The sequence below is a fragment of the Acanthopagrus latus genome, chromosome 10, assembly GCF_904848185.1.
Source record: "Acanthopagrus latus isolate v.2019 chromosome 10, fAcaLat1.1, whole genome shotgun sequence".
Lineage (NCBI taxonomy): Eukaryota > Metazoa > Chordata > Actinopteri > Spariformes > Sparidae > Acanthopagrus > Acanthopagrus latus.
In genome coordinates, this window is record NC_051048.1 from 10,134,980 (window position 1) to 10,159,945 (window position 24,966).

Below are 24,966 nucleotides of genomic sequence, written 5' to 3' on the forward strand. Positions count from 1 at the left end.
TTTTTTTTATTCCATCATGGTGTGATGGAGGTAAATATAAAAATAGTGATAGGTCGTGACTGACCTCAGTTTTCTTTTAAATTTGCCATAAAAATCCACAGTATACAACGTCATCTCATCTTCCAGTGTAATGCGCTTTATTTTGGAAGGTTTCGCTGCACTAGTAAGAAGGGTTTAAGTATGTATTGCAGTGAGAACGATGCCTGCCAGAGAAGTGCCAGGCAAGCCAATTACGAATACAGTCACATGGTCAGCACTCAGCCATAATGTGAGACCACGCGATCACTGTTTTGACTCTCCTCGTGTTACCTTCGTTTAGTTATTCACCAGAGGATTAGGGCCACTGACATTATGACTTTAGTCTCAGAATTCTGAGTTTTGAAAAGGAAAAAAAAAAAAAATCGGAATTCTGAGCAGTAAGTCTATTTTTTAGGTCAGTATTAAAACTCCAAATTCCGTTTTGTTTTGTGTCAGAATTTGTTTATTTTCCCATATAATTCTGACTCTTTTTTATAATAATAATGCTCAAATTCTGAGCTTTCTATGAAAAAAAAGAGTTAATCTAAGAAACCATTAAATAAAACAGATAACTCAGATAACTGACGTTCTCCTTCTTTTTTTAACCATAGGCCTTAATCCTCTTCCATAAGCATAAACACATTCTGTGTTCAACCAAAATTAGCTGTATTATGAATTAGTTCAGCTTGTGAACATGACGTGAGCGACATCAGAGTGTTTTTACAGTGGAATAACATTTTTTTTTAAAATTCTTTCACCACTTAAATTACACCATCTACCTACCTGTGGCATGTGATCATGTAAATCCCGTGTTTTTTAATGTTAATTATGTGCATCTCATTATGTGAAAAACCCTTAATGAGCCATAACCACTTCTGACATTCCATTTCAAAAATAAAAACAAAAGAAAGAACTCAAACTTCCAGTCTTCTTTCTTGTCTTTTAAAACGGTTTTCTTTTATTGGTTCATATTAGTAACAATTCCCTATAACATATTGCTAGAGAGTTATCATGGTGGAATAAGAACAGGAATAGGAAGAGCTCACTATTACACTTTAAGCAATGAAAGACTGTCCAACATTCAGTTGTCAGAAAGACACAAGAGTTCAACACTCATTAAGCTACAAGTTATTCTGTATACAGTATGTAGAGAAAAAAGCATGCATCAAAGTGTGTGTACGTATGAGAGCAGTATACTGGACAGGTGTGTATGTGTTGTATGTGACAGGCGGCCTTGCAAAGCCAGCCCTCGGATATCAAAACGTGAATATCTTTTCGCGGGGATCTCGTTTGGTTTTCCTTGAACCGGAGGGGGCGGGGGGGGGAGTGAGCCGCGATCTGGTTCTGAGTCAAAAAAAAAAAAAAGAAGTGAGGTTGGAGGATTTTTCGGCTGGCTTTGCATGACACAGTGACAGGCACTAGAGTGCAGTGCAGAGAGAGGACCTAGAGGAAGTCAGGCGCGGTCGTCTTATAATAGAGCGCAGATGGAATATGGAGTTCGGAGGGCAGGGGAGACGCTTCGCCGGCTGGGTCTGTTAGGTAACACCGTATTGGTGTTAATCAGCGTTGCTCCTGGACCATCACTTCAAACTTTCATAAGAGCGACGGAAAACCACACCACCAGCAAGTCATCGTTTGGGACATATTATCATACAACAAAAGAGTTGGTTGGGTTTAGGGAACAAAAGTACTTGATCGGGTTTAGAAAAACTAGGTTTGGGTTTAAATAGATCCTCTCACAACAGTGAACGTTTGTCGTTTTTGCTGGTCTTTATCTCCATTTTGCTAAGCGATGACGTGACAACAACGCGATCGATCCGTTGCGGAGATGGTCCCGGAGCAACACTAACACGGTGACATCACCGCGTGCGACTATTATCATTTAGCCCGGCTTCAGACTGTACCGACATTAATCATATCACGTCTGGTAACCGACTCCAAACAGCAGTATATTATAAGACAACCGTCCACACTGAATCTTAAAGCAGTATCAACATCCACAGTGCCAATAACATCTGAGTCAAGTCAGACATTGTGTACCTAAAGTAAGCATCGTGCAGTTTTCAGGTGCATTAGTACTGTCTTTTCATAGACGTATAAAACGTTCTCACACACTCGACCCTTCAGTCCGCCGGGTCTTCATCTATCTATAAAAACCAATTTAAAACGTCACACTTGAGACGGCGAAGACATTCCGATTCAAGGCCTGATTCGATCCTTTTCCCCTCGCGGTTATTCCAAAACCTCTTTTTTTCTTACAAAAAACGGATAATTCAGTCCCAATACATAAAAGGCAAAGTCAATCTCAATCGATGCTACGTCTTTGGTGAATTTGCATTTTTTTGCTACATACCAAAGGTTTTTGCTCAATGTTCGATACATTCAATAAACAGAAAGGTTTGTTAAGTTCGTGTTTGATTTGTGTGAAGTTCAGCTGGCGGCGGCCTGAGCGCGATGAGACACCCGCACCTTTCTGCCGCCCTCGCGCTCTTCCGAGGTGGCCGGCCGCAAGAGTCTGAAAGCTGCGCGTGTCGCTCTTGCTCAGGTGCAGCGACGGGAGGGGGTTTGTCGGATGAATAGTGTGGCGCGTCCCTGCCGGGGGGACAGTGCAGGGTGTAAGGCAAAGAGAGAAGCACCATTTGAATTACAGCGGACAGGGCAAGAGAGGTTAACCATGCGTGACTCTTACAGTGTGAGCAGATCAGTTCAAAACGGGGGTTGTTACTCCGACCGCTCACCGGTCCCGGAACAACTCGAGTTCAAAAAGCAGCTTTAAACCACTTTAAAGTGCCCAAAAAAACTGAAAACTGGAGCTGGTTCATCAGTCTCTTTTCTCAGTTACATGCAGCGGATCTCTCGAGGTGTGGTTGCACAAAGATCTGTCAGACTGTACCGAGTAAGGCCTGTCTATGTGTTGCCTTTACAAAACTCCAAAAAGGCCAAATATCCAGTTCTGTAAACACTACATTTTTGATCCATCTCATCACTGTTCAGAGGTTGGACATGCACAGTGGCGTGCTAAATTTATGGGCTAAGTGACAATTAAGTGATAATCTGTGCAAGGTATCATGGGGGCTGGGAATAAAGTTTTCGTGATGGTAGATGCTGATGATCCAACGAGGAACACAGTAGTTTATTTGCCATCGTCAAGAGTCCGTCTTTGTGCAACCAGCCTCCGATCACGGTGGTGTCCTAAGAAGGCTGACTCACGGAGGGATTGTAGGTAGAAGCGGTTGCTTTACCAAGGCAACGTGGAGGAGACCAGGGTGGTGTATTCACGTAGGACTGTGCCGCCATCGCGTCCGATAAGTAACACACTGGTTTAATAGGCCACCGACACTATTAATAGCTCATACAACACATACTCCCTTTAGTATCTGAAAATGATATGACGCAACGAGAGAGTTCGAAACTCATTCGGGGAAAGAGCCGCCATCTGAAAACCCGTCACACATTCCCCTCTGTGTAGATACAGATTAGTCTTATCGGACGCTGCTCAGGTCAGTGACAGTGCATGATGGTATGTGGTGACCAGTGGGTGGTTATTCCATCATCACGTGTGTTATTTGCTTCTCGTCTCGTCTTGAACAATCGTTCGGGTTGGCAGTGTGCTTTTAAAAAGGTGCTTGAGCAGCAACTAATGGGCTGAGGGGAACCACAGTGCAACAAGCCAATCGTAAACAAGAAAACTACGCACATTTCAATAAGCGCGTCAGTCCAAACGCAAGACGTAAAGACCTGCACGAGAACCACGCAAAGAGAGGGGAACTTGCGGACGCTTTTTCCACAAGCTCGGAAATATTCAGCCTGAACGTGGAGGTGGCGGACCAAATAAATATACCTCACGTCATTCAAAGTGAACACAAGGTGCTATATGCACAGTATATTTGAAGCCTCACACAACCAACCGCAATCATACAATTAATCTTCTATTGTCTGATTACCATTTCTCATCACTACCTCCCACCAATTTGAGCAGTGCTATAAAACGGCGAATGAGTTCAGATTTAAGCCCAAGTCTCCCAAATAAAAAGCACTCTCATTCAGAAACACACGAGACTCCAGGAGTCGTTAGAAAAAACAGCTGTCTGTCGGCAACACTAAACAAGCTCACTCACCAGGAAGCAATTTACTATCTACAAAAAGTTCCGCTACGGTTTTTTTGTTTGGTTTTTTTTTTAGGAAAAAGTCAAGTCGGGTACAAAGTGTAAAAAGAGCAGGTGAAGAGTGTAAACGCCGCGCACACACACACACCCACCCACACACACACACACACACACACACACACACACACTAAAGAGTATAGCATATCGTATATATATGACGCATAATTATGCCCTTACACACTGCCGAGAGTACAAACACAGAACTGCTCACAGTTAATATGTACAACATCACAACGTTCCAAAAGCACTCGTCATGACACTATTCAAAAATCCTAAAGTCGACTACTGCTGCTAACGTCTTCTTCTACACGGCTAAAGCAGAGTGCTAGGTGGTTGTTGTTGGTTTTATTTTTTTTTTTTTTAAATGTCTTCGCGGTAGTGCCAACTGATTCAGACAATCCTTTTCCAACTTTCACAATGACCTAACCTTTCAACTCTTATCCTCTTCGATTGCTGGCCATTTTGAAAATTACCAAAGGTAAGCTACAGGGGGTGTAGAACACACATTTTGCCCACACTGTTCATCTAACAGGTATTTTACTAATGAATATTAAATTATTGAGGGCAAGTTTTTACATTAAGTAATATATTAACGCTTAACCATATTACATCAGTAATACACTATGTTATCTGGTACAGCAGACCTGTACATCTGGTGGCCAGAAGAGCCAAATGCGGCCCTTTAACAATCTCAATCAGGCCCTTTGATTCTTTTGCTAGGAGGCCAACTAGCCCATTCATTAGTTATGTCGCCAAGCACAAAAACGCTTATTTCATTAAAAGGGTTTTGACCCACTCTGTTTAAGCAGAGTCAAACTGGGAATCTACCAGGAAGATTAAAAAGGTGCATAGTTTTTTTTTTTTCTCCTGCACTTGTAAAAATGCAATTCTCGTCTTTACAGGACAGATATTGGGAATGTAAATGTCCAGCACCTTGGCACTTTTTTAAAAAAAAAAAAAATCTGGTGCTTCTAAAAAAGTTGAATGGGCTGGTGGTACAGTTTAACACCTGCTGTCTGGAGTTATCGCGTTAAAGGTTGCTTGGTGGAGATTACAGAGCAATGTTTTCAAGATTGCGTGCTGCACATCCCGACAGTTTCACGCTACTCCACTGACCGACAGTCGGTGGAAGTGATGCACCATTAAATTTAACACTTGCCAGCATAGCTAACAAACGTAACTGTAAACGGCTACTGTGGTTCAATGATCATGTGTGTCAGGCCTGAGAGCACGAGACGCGATACCTTTAAATTGTCGTCTTTCTTTTTCAATTTGTGCTTGGAGCTTCAACGAATGCTCGGGCCAGTAGCTGTCTGCTCTGCAGTATCTAAAATCTGTTTGGCCTAAAGTATAAAAATATCATTATGGCAAAACGCAAGCTGATTTTGATAAAGTCGTGGCGATTTTAAGGCAAAATCTCCTCAAAGGCCCTTCGTAACTGCTCGGACCGAATGATAAAATCAAATATTACAATTTTACCTCGATCTCAACATGACAACAATATTTTAAGGTGACTGTTTGTACTTTTTTTTCTAAATATGAACACAATTTTTTTTTGATACATAGTCATCTGTAACATGTGGGTAAAGGCAAGTATTGATATATGGATATATTGTATAGCCCTACAATAATGTAAATTCAAGATGGCCACCAAAGACTACAGATAAAACCACAGTTCTCCTACACACTGGCACCTCAATGCTAACACAGTAAAACATAGCACAAACAATATTAGCTCATCTGAAGCAATAGCATCCTCAACTAAAAGTCACAGTTCACACATTTTCGCCTCGTCACTGCTTGCTTTTTTTTTTTTTTTTTCCCCCCCCACAAGTGCTGAGGTGTCCACTGAAGAGGATCCCTTTCAAATTAAAAGCGAGAGAGCCACACTCTGACTGCTGTGGAACCGATTTAACTGGCATCGCTTTTATACTTCATCGAATGTGGTTGGCCAAGCTTTGCAGGGCCGACGTTTGATCCGAGTTGTCTTCTAACTTCATCTGACACCTCTTCTCATTAGTTAGTCATCACCACTGTGGAAAAACAGACTTCATCAAGCTTCCTTTCATTAGGCATTCTCATTAAAAGGCTAGTTTAAAAAAAAAAAAAAATCTTTTTTTTTTTTCTCCCTTCTCAATATTAGGCTATTTACACTATAAAAAGTCACAGGTTGTAAGTAGACAGAAATGTTTAGACGCCTTATTGTTCCCCACTGTAAAAAGATCCAAATCCAAATAAGGCAACTTTGTACATTAGGATAGACAACATGAGGAGGGCGGAGCAGCATGTAGCATTTAATGATGAACTGTAACTGTCCCATGATGAAATAGTAGTTACCTGCAGTAACTCTAGTTCTATGAATATGTCCCTTGCCTATTGAAGGGACAATACATGCTAAACGTGGGTCAAAGTCTAATCAAACCTGTCGGGACACTTCATGACCCCCCTGATTATGAATGTAACTAATACATCATTAAAAGACATTAAATGATTATATCAATCACTGGCTGTGACCTCATCATGATAAAATAGTAAACAGTAAATGTAATAAATTAAATTCAAATGTCACATTGTATAGGAATAAGAGAAATTCATATTGTTTGTCAACATCATTACGATAGCTTCAGTTCTACGAGCGCATGCTTTTCATATGTTAGCTTCCTTATGAAGTAGCAGTTACTGGCCACAGTGATTTCTGACCATTTATGCGTCTATCACTGCATTTCTCAAGTGAGTACATAATCAGTTGCTACAAGGCTTTAAACACACAATTGTCGAAAATTTTTGAACGTCGCTCTCTACTACACATCTGTGGAGAGCAATGACAGACCTCTAAGTCGTGGATTTTGTTCAGTGGCGCTACAGTTCACATTTGATTTCCATCATTTCGCATTAACGGTTATATAATTATCAGTTATGTGCCAAAAGGGGGAAACAGAGTTGCTAAACTCCAGTCTAAGTTGGGGACTTAGACGGAGTGAGACTTCGATTCATGTAAAAAAAGGGGGAAAAAAAACACAGGGAATGCCTCAGAGCACTCACTTTTTCACTTCAAGTTCCGCTCCAGAAAGAAATCCCAAATTCCCTGTATAGAGCAACGAGGATCTATGACATTTCGCTACAAGTCACTGCCTCATCAATCAATCAGTGAACTAATCCAACTGAAATCAAGCTGACTGACTTCCTGTGAACTCAAAGCAGTTTGACACGCACTCTTTTTTTTTTTTTGCAACATATATTACAGTTAACTTCTTTTTGTATGCGTTTCCAGTATTCCAACGTCACTGTGTGTCTGGAGGGGCTACAGCTAAGACCCCAGCTCACTACAGAGTATTAGCAGGCTACATGCTGAAGGCTGGATAACTGTGAACCAACGTTGATAGTGGTGTTCGAAGAGTAAACAATAAATTACAATATACACATACATTTGGCAAGGTTTCGATATGCTGTCGACCGTGTTTACAGCGGAGAATTAAAGAAATCTGTGTTCACATTCAGCGTAAAAAGAACTACAAATCCCAACCCCCTGCAGCACAGAGCTGCAGGATCAACAAGGACATGCTACACAATAGAACGATCTATCCTGTAGCATGGCTGTGTGGTGTGTGTCTGCGTGTGTGTGAGTCTGTATGTGTGTGTGCGAGTGCCCAATTGTGTGTGCATTTGTGTGTTTGTGAGTGTTACACAGCATTCTCTTCAGTGGGAGGTTCGGCGTTGGGTGGCTCCAGGAGAGTCTGTTGGACTGTAGAGGCAGAACAAAACAAAAAAACAGATCTTCTTCATCAGGTGACAGACAGTAGAAGAGACAGAACACAGCATCTGCATGTAGTGTTGGCTAAGTGGTTTTTTTTTTCATCAGTAGTCCTCTGACGAGATGTTCTGAAGCCAGTGGAGTAATAACTAGTTTCATGGCGCATCGGAGCCAACGTAGTGCATTTTAAAATGAATTAAATGTTCAATCTATTACCAATCAGACTTCTAAAAATGAGGAAAATTATGAATATTGGATCTAATAATACTATTGTTTATACTGTATACTGTGCATAAATATATGTTAAATGTACTTTTATTTGGACATTTGATCCTGATACTTAATTAAAGTACATTTAATATCAGATACCTTAAGACTTTTACTCAACTAATGAATGGATGGTTTTCCCTTTTACCAGTGTATCAACCCGATATCTTTACTTTTAATCAGCTGTGAGTTTTTGTGCACTTTTGACAACAACACTGCTACAACCATTCGCACAACCACTCGGACACCGATGGATCAGTCATCGGGAGCTCATGGTCACTGCGATCTGAGTTTTTCCCATTGGCCACTGCTCTTTCCAAACAGTCAATTATTTACTATAACTCTATAAGTATAGGCATTTATGCATTGTTTAGTCTACACCCTCTGACTACGTGGGACCCACCCCAGTCTCACCTTGTGTATAAATTGAACTGACGCCATGAAAAGATTGACCTTCAGCTAGTTAAAGGTTAACTTCGGTATTTTTCAACCTGGACCCTACTGTCCCATGTTTTTGCGTTGAGGTGACTAACAGGGATGGCAGTTTCTCCAGTGCCGAGTGCTGCAGCCAGCAGCTGTGAAGGGGGCCGCAACGTAATCCCTGCAGGACGTTTTGTGCACCACCAAAGTACTGTGCGTCCTATACGAGAGCATGTTTTTGCCTCTGACAGGATCAGATTTCATTATGGAACGGACCTTTTTGTTGAACCAGAAACAGACGCTCACCAAGGCCAACAGACTCCGCTTGCAGAAACAGTCATTTATCAGCATAAAAAAACACTTTTATTCGTCCAAACCAGAATTGGTGATTGTTGAAACCATGGAAAGATAAAGATGATTCTGGTGAGTTTTTTTGGTTGTTTTTCTGTCAAATTTCGACCCTAATACTCTTCTGCAGAATGAAGTGTGTTTTAAGATGATTAAAACTCATCAAGAGACACTTGGAATAACAATCTGAGCCTGTTGGTGGTAAAAACAAGTACTTTAAGCGGACATACTTTGACGGTTCACAGTTGCATTAAACACGGCAGCCTAATTCATGGCGGCCAGCTGTAGAACTCGGTACTGGGCCAATTTCAAAAATTGTTCATCGCATGAGTATCTTACTAGATTAGATTTTAGAAGTAACTTGCTCAACACTGATAGTAGATGTGAGATGTGCTTACCTTGTGGTTCTGTAGCCACCACAGCCTCGGGGTTCTCAGCCTTCACCATGTCAGTATTCAGGCTCTCTGTCACAATGCAACGACACGTTTAGATGGCATCAGCACATACAAATGCTGTTCTACTACTACTGTTTTCTTACTGCTACTACTTTCACTCATTCAAAATATTATATCCAACATATTGATAAAAAAAACAATGCTGAAGAAAACCAATGGCGATTTGTTACAACTGATGAAAAAGTGTCTAGGATTGGGGTTGCATCAGCTACATATACATTTATCACTAAACTTGAATATTAATCTTCAAACTAGCGATCTTCTGAATCAGGTTGCAACATTAAAGAATAAGAAACATCTTTGCAAGTACAGATTTAGGTAATTTCCAGATGTGTTGCTAGGAAGCATTTACAATGGCATTTAATCGAGAGGGAATCAACCATGTAAACAGGAAGTCACTGGTAGCAGCATAAGCTAGCATAACGTCCAAGAATTACAGTTTAAGAGGCTCAAAACATCGATCCTGTGTAAACGCAGATATTTGTTTGGGTTATTTTTGCACAATGTGAGTAAAATAAATGTTTCTCTTCACTCTGGAAAGGTCATAGATTAGCAAGCTGTTGCTGACTTCATCATTAGGTTCAGTTCTCTTCACAGCAGTTACACTTACAGTGAGTGGGTTCAAATATTTGGGAATAAAGTCTATATACCTTAAAAAATAATTGTTAAAGGAGGTGCAGGTTGTTTTAACCTGCTGTGCAACCTGTTCCCAGATCTACCATCATTGTCCAGCTACCAGAACAACGGCATAATGAGCCCCTTCGGTATGGAAGAATGCTAACCAGCTAGCCCTAGCCTGTCCTTTCCTGTAAAGACCACTTTGGCCAACCGAGCTACCCAGCTAACGGAATTGACCATTTGCAGCAGTTGGTTGTAACTCGGTTGATCTGTTGCACCTCCATTTTTTTGTAGCATGTATTAAAGAGGTGGCCAATTCTTCCAATAAAGTGTAAAGTGTGTAGTATTTTCTCTGCCATCAAAGGTGACCAGCTAAGCTAAGCTGATGGCGAATCCTTAAGTGATATTTACTGTATTTGCTGTACAAACTCTTATTGGGAATGTTAAGGGCTATTGTGTTTGCTGTATAATTCCATTGTCTAAGGGAGACGTAATGCACTAATAACTGACAGTGGCTTGTCATTCCGATGTTGGGAGTAAAATCAATGTCTGAGTGCTGGGTTGTGGTTTTAAATGGATGTGTTAACTGGCCCCCCGTTCTCTGCTGCCACATCACACTGAAGGTTGTGTAGTCGGACATTTCTCTTTCACTTTAAACTACAAGAACACTGGTAACAAGATACATATTTCTCCGTGTTTGCACGGCATAGTACATTTAGCAATGATTACAGTACAGGTAGTAAGGATAAGTTTAATATATCTTTGCCCATTAAATTTATTGGGAAGTTGTGTGCATTTGTTGGCTGGTTGGACTATCAGCAGAATTACACAAAAAGTACAGAACAGATTTCCACTAAACTTGGATGGAGGATTGGTCTCAGCCCAGAACGGATCCCATTAACATTTGTTACTAATGCAGATAAAGGGACGGATCCAGAATCTTTTCCTCCCTTTCTTTAACAGTGAGGGCATTTCTTGACAGTTTTGTTAATTTCTCAGGGATCTCGATGAAAGAAAATCAGGCAAACTTAGGCGGCTGGTATCTCTGAGTGAGTTTTTTTTTTTTTTAGTTTAGATTTGAGTTTGCGACTGGATTAGACTTGACTTCAAGGGGATTGTTGGGCTTTGGCAAAGGTATTACAGCAGACTTCCTGATTATGTGGTTGCTTTTTATTGGATGATGTTGCAGATGTTTCATAGCAACAGATTAAAGCATAACTTTAACATCCTTACCTACTAGAGCACTGTATTCAAATGTAGGGCTACAGACATATTATATCTTATCAAGTTTTTACATTGATTGTCAGTGAACAGTTAGATATCTAAACATACAGCAGACACAGAGCACCATTAACAGAGAGTTTGAGTTGTGTTTGTGTCTACTTGCTGAATCCGAGTCCAAAAAAAACTCATTTTCAGCTCTTGTACTTAGGGAGTAGTTTTAGTATTCTCTTTTTAAAAATGTCCCGCGGGACCGTCTAAAATGTAAAAAGCCTTACGTTGTATACTGAAGCACAGCTTCTTCTTCTGGTAGGAGATGTAGCTGCTGATTGCACCCACCAGCGCCATGGCAACCGCACTAGCGATCCCTGCAATGGTGCCCACCTCTGTTGTTGTCCCTGGAAACACACACACACACACACACACACACACACACACACACACACACACACACACAGTCAACTAATTGAGCCAACCAGACAGACATGCATTAATGAACACACTGGAGACAGGGAAAACTCACCACTGTTGTCATCATACTGGTTGATCTGATCTTTGTCACCACTTGGTCCACCTGTGGAAACACAGAACACCAGTCCATGTTCTCACATCTGTTTGAATTGTTACAATGCACTGTTGGCCTCTTTTATAACAACAAGAGTTTGTTTGTTTTTTTAATAAAAAAGGTCCAGATGTTACCTTTGCCTTTGTCGGGTTTGTAGGTATCATCTTTACTAACATCCAGCAGATCACTGTCAGAAAATCCACCTGAAAGAGAAGTTGGATAATCACCACACTGTTGATGAAGAATTAAGTGAGTAAATGATGAAGTGTAATAACTGCCTAAAGGTACAATAAACTCTAAATCAAAAATTAGTGCAGTGCTTTTTTTGTCATTTATGGGGTTGTTTGAGTAACTTGGCGTATGAATTGCAGATGCTGGTCTCATTCCTCGTGTCTACTGATGCTCAATCACTATTGCTTCCAGTCCAGTTTGCCCAAATCCATAGCGATGAATCCATGAGACTATACCTATAATATTAACATAGTTCTTTTATGTTTAGTGGGGAAAGAGTATTTAATTTTTGACCTTTTGTGATTTTATTTTCTGAGTACACAACCCGGACAACCCGCTGAAGCTCATTACATGACAAAGACGGCCCGGGGCTAGATAGTTAGAATGCTAACTGCGGTACCACATCTTTGACATAACTTCAACACTGTTGTTTCTTTACACTCGGTTAATGATGCTTATCATTATTATCATTATTTTTTTTTTCACATTTTAGACTAAATTTCTGCAGATATCTTACAAATCATTTCTTGAAACATTACTGTCTGCATTCAATCCAGAGTTAATATTCTGCCCTTTAAAAAAAATCTAATAATGAATACATTTTCTTGTTTTATGTTATTTAGCTATGATAATATTAGCTATGTAAAACATTTTACAGTGCAAGTAAAATTAACTTTGGGATTCATGTACTTTGTCGTTAGCAGACATATACAATAAAACCAATAGATCTATAATAAACTGATATTGGTGGATATTGTTATATGATTGTTCATCAGGGAACGTATAGGAATGGACTCTGATACTACACTTTGTTCTTTGTTCTTCATGTGAAGCAGAAGACAGTGTCTGTCTCATGAAGTGGGAGGGGATGATGAGCAACAGATGAAAACAATGAGCTCCTTCTCTTGAAGGAAGGAATCTTCAGTAGCACTTCACAAACGAGCACTTATTCAAACATAGTTTGAACATAGTTCAGATTTTCTTTTAATGAGCTGTGCGTGCTCATTAAAAACTTCCAAAGTTCTTTGGAAGTTTTACAGGAATATCAGAACAGATGGAGAGAATATTACATCTTCTGCAAAAGTCCTTCATTCAGAGTTGCTCGCTGCACAGTGTGACCTTATGCCTGATACGTTACATGCATGAAAACAAGTTAATGTTCCCTTTTTTTTTTTTTTTTTAAGAAAAAAGGAAATCAGCAAGATGTGTTAAGCAGAAAATCACCAAACACTGTTGTTAAGTTCAGTGTGTGCAAGCATTTTGGTTTCAGCACCACTGCTGGAAAACTTATGACCAATAAACTATTGATATAACATGAGTTTTAGATGGGTGCCTGTTTGTTTTTTCAGAATGATTTTATCCATTTATATCTATAAATGTGAATCGTTTGCAGGCAGCAGGGGCCTGGTGCTGGTCCCAACAGGTTGGCATATCTTTCGACTGTGGAAGGCACCCAGACAGAACCCACACAGACACAGGGAGAACATGCAGACTCCACACAGAAATACCCCAGCCGGCCGGCGGGTTCAAACCCAGAACCCCCTTGCTGCGAGGCAACAGCGCTAACATGATTTTCTATTGTTGCTAATACTAATCCTTCGGGAGATAATCCCACCCACCTCCCTGCCCTTTGTTCTTATCCTTGCCACCAATGTCATTGTTGGGGTCCAAGGCATCAGCCAGGTCAAAGACATCTCCAGCTGTAGAGGTCAGAAGGTCAGTGATCAATGTTAATGCAACATAAATGCAAACACAGCAGTTTAAAAAAAAAAAAAAAACACTAACGTAAAGTGAGAGGGTGTCAACTGAACAAACACAATCAAACTGATTTTTCTATCCAAACAATCTAAAGACTGATAGAGATTGTGAACTATTTAATGAACTGGACTGTATGGATATCTGTGCCCAAATACACTGTGTATATAATAATATACCATTATGTCTCTATAGAGATGAACATAAAGTGTGATTGAAAGTTTTGAGTTTTACGCTGTCACGTCTAAACTCTCTCTTAACAAAGTGAATTATCAATGAGAACACTTCAATGATCATTTCTTGATCACTTCTGCACATTGTTTACTTTTTCATATAATATCTATATATTATATTTTTGACATCAGGTTGCAGAACAGATGGAGGGGGAGGTGGGGCAGTTTGAGACCCCTGCCGTAAACCAAAGAACTGGACAAATTCATGACCCAGCGATGAGAAGTTGGAGGATCACCTAACTTATTTCAATTCATCCTGACTATCTGATCCAAATACAAAATGGTTTTAACAATCGGATCAATTCGCTGCGGACCAAAGTGGTGACAAGTTTTATCAGCACAAGGATTACCAGACTGCTATTGTTCTAATGGAAGTAGTGCAATGGAAATATACATCATACTGACAGTATTAAGACTAGCCATAAACACGTGTGCAGTGTTGAATGAGGAGTAGCAGCAGATCAAAACAGAGGGGGATCAGAAAACAGGCTTATAAAATATAATTAAAGGAAGACAAGGTGGATATATAAAGGGGGGAGTTTGTAGAAAAAGCTTGCTTCTGATAAAGACCCGGTGCTCTCTGCAGTGGAGTTTCACGCTTCAGGAGGAAATCTGCCTACAAAACACGGAGGTGCGCTCTCTCACCTGGCTTGGGTTTGGGCTTGACCGGGGCCTTCGTGGCTGCGGGGACTTTTGTGGGGCTTTTGGTGGTAGTGGTGGTGGTGCCATCGACTTTAACGAGATCCTCCAACGAAAAGTCTGCAGAGAACATGGACAGTGCTGTACATGAATACAATCCAGTGCGTTTACAGATGAATCTGGTCAACGATTGTGTGAGTTATCCCAAGTCGCTGATGAAGGTACCTTATATGGATAGTGTCCGTTATGTTATTCTCATTTTACATATTAGACGTTTGTTTTCGAGAGCGGTCCCTAATCAATCAAGAGTTTGTTCAGTCGTTACGGATACGCATCTCTGGTGATGAGCAACAAAATGCAAAACTACAGGTCACAGTTGCTATAAAAAACTAATTAATTCATGGATGAATTAATGATAGTATCAATTATAGTTTGTCTTATTCTAATATTTCACTTCTGGCAAAGATCTTGGTCTTCTGCATGCCCAGGTGAAAGTGTACGGTGCTGAGAACTGCGCAGGCTTTGTCATGATTTCCTAGACGCTGTTAGTGAAAGTAAGGAAAATCGTTCACTTCTCCGGACAGCTTGCGTTCAAACGCACTGATGTTGCGTGGAGACAGAAATGGCGTCTTGTCTGCTTTGCCCGGATTCATGTATAGACTTGAGTTGCGATACGCGTACAGATTACGGTTGTCGTAGTTTAGGTTGAAAATACAAAGGGAAAGATGCGGATGCATGAAGCGATCGGATGCTGCTTCTTATTTTGGTTGACCCTGAACGATGCAGAAGTAGAAGCAGAAGCCTTGTTTTGACAATTTTGCTTCATTGTTCCTGTAGTATACAGAATGATAGATTACTGTTCCAGTAGTTGTTGCAGTCTGGTTCTTACCTCCTCCTGCTCCTCCTGCTGGTGCTGCTGGTGCTGCTGGTGCTGCTGGTGCTGCTGGCTTTGGTGAAGGGGTCGCTATTGTGAAAAAGTAAAATTATTATACAACATATTTATTTAGATATTATACTTATATTGGATATTCTTCGGTATACCACCATTTCAAGTAATTATTTTCGTCTTGATGTTTTTATTTCAAACTATATGTATGTTCTATGTTTTTGTAGCATGAAGGAGTGACACACTTCAGTTATGTGACGCTAACAAATCAACTTGAAGCCTAAACTGTGAACACATCTCTAATCATCCAAACTAAATGAAGATCTCATGGACCTCAACACTTAAATGAGCGACTGGCGCCCTGTTTTACTTACAGGGTTTACTGGCGTCGTCACCATCTAAGGCATCGCTCAGGTCAAATTCACCCTGAGACAGGACTGCAGAGAGGAGAGTACAGAGGGGATGGACAGAGGAAGCAGACACGTTACATTGGCTGACACAGAAAACAAACCAGGACTCGGTGCATGCTGTATGAAACCCATCCCTTTGGTTTTAAGCGTCTTATATTTTAGTATTCGCCTTTCCAGGCCCTGCCGGTGTTGCTGTGTCACACGCATACAAAAAACCCCCCGGCCCCCCGATGCCAAACTGAGCCCACAGTGCCCTAATCCCCTCTGTTGTCCGGGCTGCAGAGCAGAGACCATCTACTAAAAAGGAAACAAAAGCAGAGACAAAAAAAAAAAAAAGCAGACTGTGTGTGTATGTGTGTGTGTATACGTGCGTTTCAACATGCAGCCTGTTGTCTATATAAATTATAACTCATAACGTACGACGGTATTATTTACGGAACTTTCTTGTCTTTGTAATCCTAGAATAAAATCAATTCTCCTACACCAGTGAATATAAAGAGAATTGATAATGCCGTGACATTTCATCTTGACTTAATAATGCATATTCTTCTAGTCTATTTGACAAATTTGGTACAGAAACTTAGAAACTTCTACGGCTCCCAAGAAAAATCACTGTTCATCATGATGAAAGAGACGTCTGCAGAGCTGTCGACTGAATGCCTCCCACTGCAAACAAGGTTCGTTATCGAACCAGGAAGATTCATTGATCATTTGCAAATATCTCCACAAGCCCCCAATTTTTTTTTAGTGACTTCGTGTAAGCATCGAGTCTAAAGTACAAGGGTGGAGAAAGTTTTAGGACCCAAAACCAGGCACACTGAACAAGAAGTGTCTTTTATTGGAACTAAAACAAGATTTTGCAAGAACCATTAAGTTTGACCACATGAAGCAGTATTTAGAGTGGACGCACTGCAACGCCATTTCCTCTGGGGATCAATAAACTCTTATCAACCTAACTTTGCTTTGGCTTCCTATCCATGCGAGGGGCCTTTTTAAGGATTATGGCACTTCTATAACAGACGGACGGGAAACTGTGGGACGGAGCGAGGGGGGGGGGTTCCAAGCTCGAATCGAACGTGCAATTACTGATCCTCCTCAACAAGGACGCCTAATGTAAAAAACCACGTGGATTAGCGCCAACAGACCTTATCGCTCCTCTAAAGCTCTTTAAAATGCAAGGAATATTTTATCACTTTAATTTTTTTTTTTTTTTTTTTACCAAATACCTCAATAGAAAGATTGTGACAATATTGCTGAGATGACTATTGTTATTTTGACACAGTATTAACACAATTCTTCATAAATAACCGTCAGTAATATGGATATAATGACTGAAGTGGGTAAAGGCAGGGTACTAAAAAAAAAAAAAAAGTAGGAAGAGTCCAGTAAGTTTAGTTAATAACATGATTGAACAGAACTTATGACATATCACTGTATGAGCTCTTCCTCCATCTGAGACCGAATGTAATCTCATGCCACCTCAACGACGTAATATCAACATACAGCCGAGCACCACAACAGATGCGCTTCACTTCCTGAGGATGTGGGGAAACCGTGAAGCACGCGAACAGCGGTGGCATGTGTTGCTGTGAACTGGGGGCTACACAAATATAATTGTTGCAGTTTAAAATGAAGTGGTGGGGGGGGGGACTGTGAAAGCACTGTAGTGTGATTGCGTATACTGCATCTTTAAAGCTGCCAAATAACTCAGCGCTGTGATCACTTTCATCATCTGGCATCAGAGCGTTGTTCTACCAAAGGAGGATTGAGGGCCATGTTAACAACCTACAGCCTATCTGTAACATTCAGCTGGGTGCCTCCCTGCAGCAGCAAGATTAAAAGTCCTGCCTACACCATGTCTGAACCTAACCCCCAACTGACTCTCACATCAGAAATTAAATATGTATGCAATCTACCTGACACGAGCACGTTAAAAAAAAATCACATGCCCAAACCCAACAGGGAGCCTAAAATTAATTCGCATAATTTGAATTTCATTTGTATGCGGCGTTGCATTTGCGGGACGACCGCTGGATGGATGCACCATCTTTTCAGTTCCTGCAGCTTTTCCCGTCTGGCCGTGCCTTCATTCGACCGGGTTATCTCGCTGACCTTTGGGAGGGAAGAAACACCCCTTGTGAAGCGCGTTAAAATGTCAGGAGGGTGTCTCTGCAGCTGGGTGTCTGGGTGGTGGTAATAAGAGGTATATGAAGACATGTGCCACAGTGATATAGATCATTATTCACCTTCAAGGGACTAAACTTTCTATATTCACCATCAGTGGCAGTGACATCATTTTCAGCATGGCACATGCGGCTGTAGAGCCAGACAGACTGAGGCTGCTGTGGGTGGTGCCACATCACTCTGATCTCCTATAGATGTCATTATTCAACAGAACCGGAGCAGCTTGAAACACACCCATCAAAAATCAGTCCTGTTGGAATGGATGACTGGAACCTGTGACAGCTGGCTGACATCAGCATCAGTTAATATGTGGACCAAGAGCAAAGGGAGGCATCATTACTGAATCAAGCTCAAAATAAATCAATAAATCAAAAATAAATCAAAAATCAAACATGTACATCTGAAGTGACTGGAAGGGAAAATTCGGAGTGGGTATGTGATAAATGCATCTGTGCGTCTGCCGCTGCCAGGCCGGTCTACACCCCCCCACCACCCCCGTTATACGGCCTCATAATCGAAGTGCGGCACAAAAGGCAAGAACATGTGGATCTGCGGTGGTGTGCGGGACAAAGCCTTACCTTCCAGCGGCAGCAGCAGCGCCAGCAGCAGGCAGAGCGACCACACAGAGCGGCTAGCCATGGCTCCAGTTCCCCGCACAGACGATGAGACCCGGCACACGCTGACAATGGGGCGCTTAAATAACGGAACCGTCGCAGTTTCGCCCGTTCAAAGCGCTGAAGCTGCGTCCCTCGCTGGAAAGCCGCAATCAAGGCGTTCACTATGGCAGCTCGGTGACACTCCCACACGGCGCCACTTCCTGGCGGCGCCCTTCAGAATAAAACACAAAAAAAGAGGAAGCGGTCCTGGTAACAATGGAGGGCACAAAAACACAGCAATACCCCTGCACTGGTTTTAATAGTGCTAGCGATCATGGGCTAATAAACAGGAAGTTTCAATCATTATTTTCCCTTAGAGTCAGTGTATGTTAGAGGCCTGCAGTGTATTTTACTTTATTTACCTCAATATTTCATTTTACTTCATAACTACTTAAGCATTTTATTGTATATAGTATCTTATTGTTTTCTTTTTTCTTTTTTTTTTTTTTTACATATTTTTATCTATCTATCTAACATGTTATTATCTATGACTAACATATTATTACTGGTGACCTTCATTTTAAAGTAATATATTACAACACAATTACTGTCTATGAGACTGAACAAAGAACTTAAACAAGACTACAAATTCTTTACTTTGGTCGGTAATGTGGATTGTAATGCGTTAAGTAATGCAACTGTAGTAATACATTGCTATAAGCAGACCCAATGCTATGAGCGTTAAAGGAATTATGTTTAAAGGGGAAAGTACAGCTGGCAATCTGCTCACCACACAGCAACACAGACACACCAGCGCACATGTATGAATACTCACTACATGTAGGCCACAGGTATATGTTACAGTGTCAGCTTTGCAACTAGCCAATAAATAAATATAAAGATCAACGTTAATTTGACCTCTTTTTCTTTTTTAATGTATGGACCTTTGTCTAATGTTGATTTGTTTTCTGTGATGTTTTTGCGTTTTGACTTTCAGGACCACTGAACATTACTCTTATTTCAAAAAAGCCCTGTTATGTGGTGCAAGCAGTCAATACTTTAGTACAGAGGCAACCTCAATATAGTTTTGAGCTACTTTACTTTACTACATTTTCATTTTCTGCAAGTTTAACACTTGACTACAATTCAGAGGGCTATAACATATACTTTTTACTCCACTGAGGGAAATCAGATAAAAAGAAATTTTAAAAAACACAATATAGAATATTGCAAACAAAAAGAACTGTGTGTTGTTATTTTTCTTCTTTTCTCATCCATTAAATGCACCACGAGGAGTTTTTAAACGGTTTTGCAACAATCTCAGTGTAATACTGATGCCCCTGTATGAGCTACATAAGCCAGAAAATTGGCTATTTCTGTGTAATTATCAAAGCTACTCTTAATGCCTGTCACAGAGACGAATTCCAAATTATCTGGGTCAGATCAAGTCATAAAACTATTCTGACTGAGGATGAACTGAAGAGTATAACAGCCTGAGGAAAGGAAGCTGCCCTGTAGTCTGGCGGTAAGGCACGGCCCTAAAAGAATGTTTGACTCTGTTTCACCATGACGATATCAGCTTATGGTTACCAATCTTATGTTGCCATAAATGGAAAGAAAAGAAAACTTGTATTCAAATTCTCACATGCCACTTTTCTTTTCTCCTTTCAAAACAAATACACGCGCTAACCAGATCAAGATGTTAATACTGAGGGGGAGGAAACGCTTCACGGCGGAAGCCGAGTCCACGGGGGCCGCAAGAGTGATCAGAAAATTAAAGTTTGCAGCTGCTTTTGGAATAGAATAGATTTTTTTTTTATTGCCATTGTTTCAGATAGCAGTTCTGTTATTACATTGCAACTCCTGATATGGCGGCCCTCCGGATGGGGCCCTGTGGACGACCACAACAGGTGAATGCACACTGATGCCTAACAGTCTCATAGACAGGGGACCCCACATTGGACAACCACTACTTTTTTTCTGCTGCTGACATGAAGGCTCTGTACTTTTTATGGAACAGTTTTGCATTGTGTCATCTGTGCCTTTACTTCAGTACGGGTTCTTAGTCCTTCTCTCAACACTGGGTGCCAGTACAAGTAGCAGCTGTAACAGCAGAGGGGAACATCGTGATTTCTGGGTGTGATCCAGCTGTTTGGGTGACAGTGGTGTCCAGCAGGCGGAGGCGTGGTTTGTTTTTTTTTTGTTTTTTTGGTGCCCAAACTGCGGAAAAGGGTTGAATGATCCCAAAAGCACCAGGATCGCCAGTGGGGACGCAGCGTGAAACTGTGGACCAAGCGAGGACGGCAGGCCAGTTTTTACGTTAGAAAAACGCTGTTTACACGGGTGCTGAGGACATGGGGGACAAAACGGGGACCAGGTAAGAGGACCAGCCTGTTGTTTTTTTTTTTACTATGTGCTGTCAGAAAGGGGAAATAGAAGACGGAGCCTTGGTGAGGAGAAAAAGATAACAGTCCAAGACTAATTCAACCCATTTTATTTAAAAGTCTGATCACCTATATGCAGGGAAACTAGTGAAACAAACCTTCTTAAACACCGTTTATCCCGATTCCACTGCGAGACTGCCGCCTCTCTTCAGCGGATTTAGAGGACTGGAAGTGTAAGTTTTGCTCAGCTGACTCAAACCGGTATCGAACTAAAGAGGGAAATGACAAAAAATTAATTAATAAATAAATAAAAGACACATTTAATGAGTGTTGTGTCGCGATGTAGGGTGCGATGAGCAGGGCAGCGTCGCACTGCCCGCTGCGAGAAGTTCAACTTCTGGGAAAACAATCGGAACTTCCTCATGTGAGACGGAGCCCGTTTCACAAGAGCAGCTCGGATGTTTTCCACCTCGTGTCTTGTCTTCGACGTGGAAGACAGTCCGAGTTGCACGCTGGAGTCAAAACGGAGAAGTTCAGACACTGTCAGACTCTGCAAAGTGATGGTGGTTGAGTATTTAGGGTTTTTTTTTTTTTTTTTTTAAAGGCGTCTTCCCGTGAAGTGCCGCTGGGAGGCGCCAAATAGGGAAATAATCACCGAAACAACGGTCAGCAGGCGACAAAAATGGAAAGATACCTGACAATTAGCTTCATAGCTTAGCAACGTTTTAGCTAAAACCCCCGAGTTAAATTAAGACGCTTTTGATTTAAAGTGACTTTAACCAAAACTTTAACCAAAAAGCAGTCTAGGCTTTATTTGTGACTGTATATGAGTCAAACCTTCCTGTAAAAGCGTAATTACAACAAGATTTACCGCAGTTTCGCTTTCGCGCAAGCTAATTTTCAGCGGAGTGCAGGGGCACTCATACGCTAGCATCAAAATCGCTATTTTTAAAACACTAAGAAGGCTCGATACAACGTGAAACTTTGCTCGTCGTATCACCAGGGTCTCTACACATGAACGCGAGCACACAGTTTGCTAAAAAAAAAAGAAAAAGGTTTTTGATCAGCTCACCTTAGCAGCTGCATCTTTGGCGCGCCGCCATCACGGCAGACAAAAAGTGTCGATCCCCGAGTGCGACCTAACAGGAAGGCTTCAGAAGCGGTCCACCATTACTCTCCTTCCTGTTAGAAAAGTGCCTCTTTTGTCATAATTGTGCTTTTACACGAGGGTTTGCCTCATATACATTCACAAATAAAGCCTAGGTTACTTTTTGGCGCAAGTTTCACTTTAAACTTGTACATGTTTTCATGTCCAGATAAAAGATACAGCAGCGACAAAAGCTTATTTCATTGTCAGTTAAACCTGTCAGTCGTTTTCTTCAGGTAGCACTGGTTGACTTCTTGCCTCTTTGCAGAATTTGTCGGTATTATGACAACTTGGTGAGCATACGGGAATGGTTTGGATGCGGAAGCCAACGAGAGAAGTGACTGTTTGTTCCTAAAGAAGTGAGCATGGATACTATAGCATCAATTAGATCAGATCTGGAGAATATTTCTTTATTGAAAAAAAAGAGCAAGGAATGGAACTGAAGGCTTTTCTCACTGGAAAACATGCGTTCGCTTTTCTCTCGACTGGCTTTCAACAAGAGTTTGATTCACCACCGAGCTCCACTGGTAGCTGTCTTGTAATGTTGATCTGTTTGGTTAAAGTTAGCGTGATAGGCAGTGACAGATAGATGGTTCAATTACCTTCGAATTGTTATTTTCAAAATTGTCCTCCATCACTTCGATTGAAAGTGCGAGGGATCACCGGTATGACTAGGTGAAATAACTACAGCAGACACAACCTGATTCAATGGTCAATGGCACCTGACTATCGTTTAAGTTGTTGTTTTTAAAACTTTCACATAAATCACCCAGTAACCTTAAATGTTCTCTTTAAATGACATGGAACTCTGCTCTGAGCACACTGATAATAGTTGATTTGTATTGAGGATTGCACTGGATGAATACTCATTGCTCGGTCCAGGGATTGTGTTTTATCCGAAAATCGAAGTTCTGAAGTGGACTTGTTAAAGTTGGCAGAAAGAAAGTTCTGTTAACGCAACATTGGTTTCAACTCCGCGAACACGGTCGAAGTTGTCATCTTCACAGTGAGGGGGCTTCCTACTGCTGTACAGATGAACTCCTAGGACTCACAGGAGGACAGTGATACTTGGAAAGACATTGCACGGAAAATGAACCGCCCAATCAGAAACTGTGTAAGTTAATGACCGTCTGAACATTAAACTCATTTGCAAACTCTTGAATTCCAACTGTGACTGGAGCAACACTTTTGGAGAAACTATACAGTGTTAAATTGTTTCACAGAGGTTTAATTAAGATTAGATTTTTTTTTTTTTCCCCCCCGTAATGGATATGCGATTGACAGGAAAGGGGTTCACGTGTCCCGTGTTAAGGAAGTAAAAAGGACATTTCTGTTGATAATCAGGATGTGAGTTCTGTTCTTTGGCCCTGTTTTCTTTCCTCAGAATGTAAAAGACAGCACATTCCAACCCGGGGACATGCTAACGCTCCTAAAACTGCTGCGGTGTGCATAAACTGGGTAGAGCCGGGCCTGAATGGTTTTTGACAGCATATCTGCTTGTGGACCAGTCACATTTCCAGCAGTCTTTTTCTACAATTGAGTTTCACGCTGTTGTGGTCACACACACACACACACACAAGCTCCGTAGTTTAGCAGATTAATCACAATGTCAACAAATTAACGCTGGCCACATTTCCTGGAATACACAGCCGCTTCCTGTTTATCTTCAGTGACTCTGCTCTCTTTTTTTTTCTCGCCGCTTTGCTTTCGACCAGCTTTTAGTCTGAGTTGTATCCCGATCGTGAGCAGTTCTCCATGATAACCAAATCATAGAGACTGTAGTTGATTGTAGTTAATTAAGCTATACGTGCCTACTCGGTGTGAAACAAGAGCAAATGATATTTGTAAAGTCCACACCACCACCTGTCTCCTGCGGTGTGTTAGCTGAACGGAAAGCAACTTGACAAGATCTAATTGGATGCTGTACAGTTACCATGGGATACAAGCAGCCCATAAACATGAAACATGACACTCCAGATGATAGCACTCTTGAATATCTGATTCATTTCATTATTTTGAATACATAAAAAAAAAAAAATCATTCAGAGAAGTTCTCTAAATCAAAACCTTTATATCCGGCCTTTTTCTAAAATAACCATTTCTCTACTTAAACCACTCAGTTTATCAATCAACAAAAGGTAATACACTTTTGAAACATTATGGAATTGTTTTTCTGAAACCTCTGACTGAATATGTTTCTATATGTGTACTCGTGTTTTTTGCGTGTTTTTTCCAAAGTGCTTCAGAGACGCTTTTTAACACACGTTTTGATGCTGCTGGATATCAATTTGATACAGCGTAGCTCCGCTTTTGCCATCGGCTTGTGTGCCTTCCTACGACTGTACCTCTTCAGCCTTCACTTAGAGTTAAGTGTTGTTAAGGAGGCACTTCAAGCTATTGTTTGCAGAAACCAACCGACGAAAATGAACTAGACCCGTATATCTTTTAAAGCACTGTGCCCTGTGTATTGCTGAACAAATTGCATATTGCAAAGTAATTTTTTTTTGTTGTTGTTGTGAACTGCCAGATTTCAGTAGCCTGCTTCAGCTGGGATCAATAATACGATGGCAATGATAAGTGAATCCCAATTTCACATATACTGTGTGTTAACAAAAGATGCTCTCTCCCTCTTTCACAGAGTCTTCAAGAAGTCCAGCCCCAACAGCAAGGTA

At 41.1% G+C, this 24,966-nt stretch overlaps 2 protein-coding genes across 7 annotated transcripts in view; one reads left to right on the forward strand and one right to left on the reverse strand.

Moving 5' to 3' along the window:
* On the reverse strand, positions 1-22,351 carry cd99l2 (CD99 molecule-like 2). Of its 5 annotated transcripts, none has more exons than XM_037112431.1 (13): positions 22,220-22,336; positions 21,306-21,416; positions 18,746-18,995; positions 15,948-16,010; positions 15,577-15,651; positions 14,694-14,807; positions 13,680-13,760; positions 11,964-12,032; positions 11,788-11,838; positions 11,543-11,662; positions 9,369-9,434; positions 7,869-7,926; positions 1-1,362 (listed from the first exon to the last, which is right to left on the reverse strand). In XM_037112431.1, exons 3-13 carry the CDS (start codon positions 18,804-18,806, stop codon positions 1,275-1,277), a joined length of 846 nt encoding a protein of 281 aa, XP_036968326.1. In that variant the 5' UTR covers positions 18,807-18,995; positions 21,306-21,416; positions 22,220-22,336; the 3' UTR covers positions 1-1,274. The 5 variants fall into 5 exon arrangements, with proteins under 5 accessions (XP_036968326.1, XP_036968328.1, XP_036968330.1 ...); XM_037112434.1 differs by having other exon boundaries at positions 957-6,217; XM_037112433.1 differs by lacking the exon at positions 21,306-21,416 and having other exon boundaries at positions 22,220-22,351.
* The window catches only part of arrb2b (arrestin, beta 2b), a 9,051-nt gene continuing 4,992 nt past the window's right edge, over positions 20,908-24,966 (forward strand). The window contains exons 1-2 of one of the 2 annotated variants that reach the window (XM_037112429.1): positions 20,908-21,140; positions 24,933-24,963. In XM_037112429.1, coding sequence (XP_036968324.1) covers positions 21,118-21,140; positions 24,933-24,963 — 54 coding nt within the window. In that variant the 5' untranslated portion in view covers positions 20,908-21,117. Of the gene's footprint in view, positions 21,141-23,274; positions 23,409-24,932; positions 24,964-24,966 lie in introns of those variants that run through there. The other variant, XM_037112430.1, reaches the window with a different exon arrangement.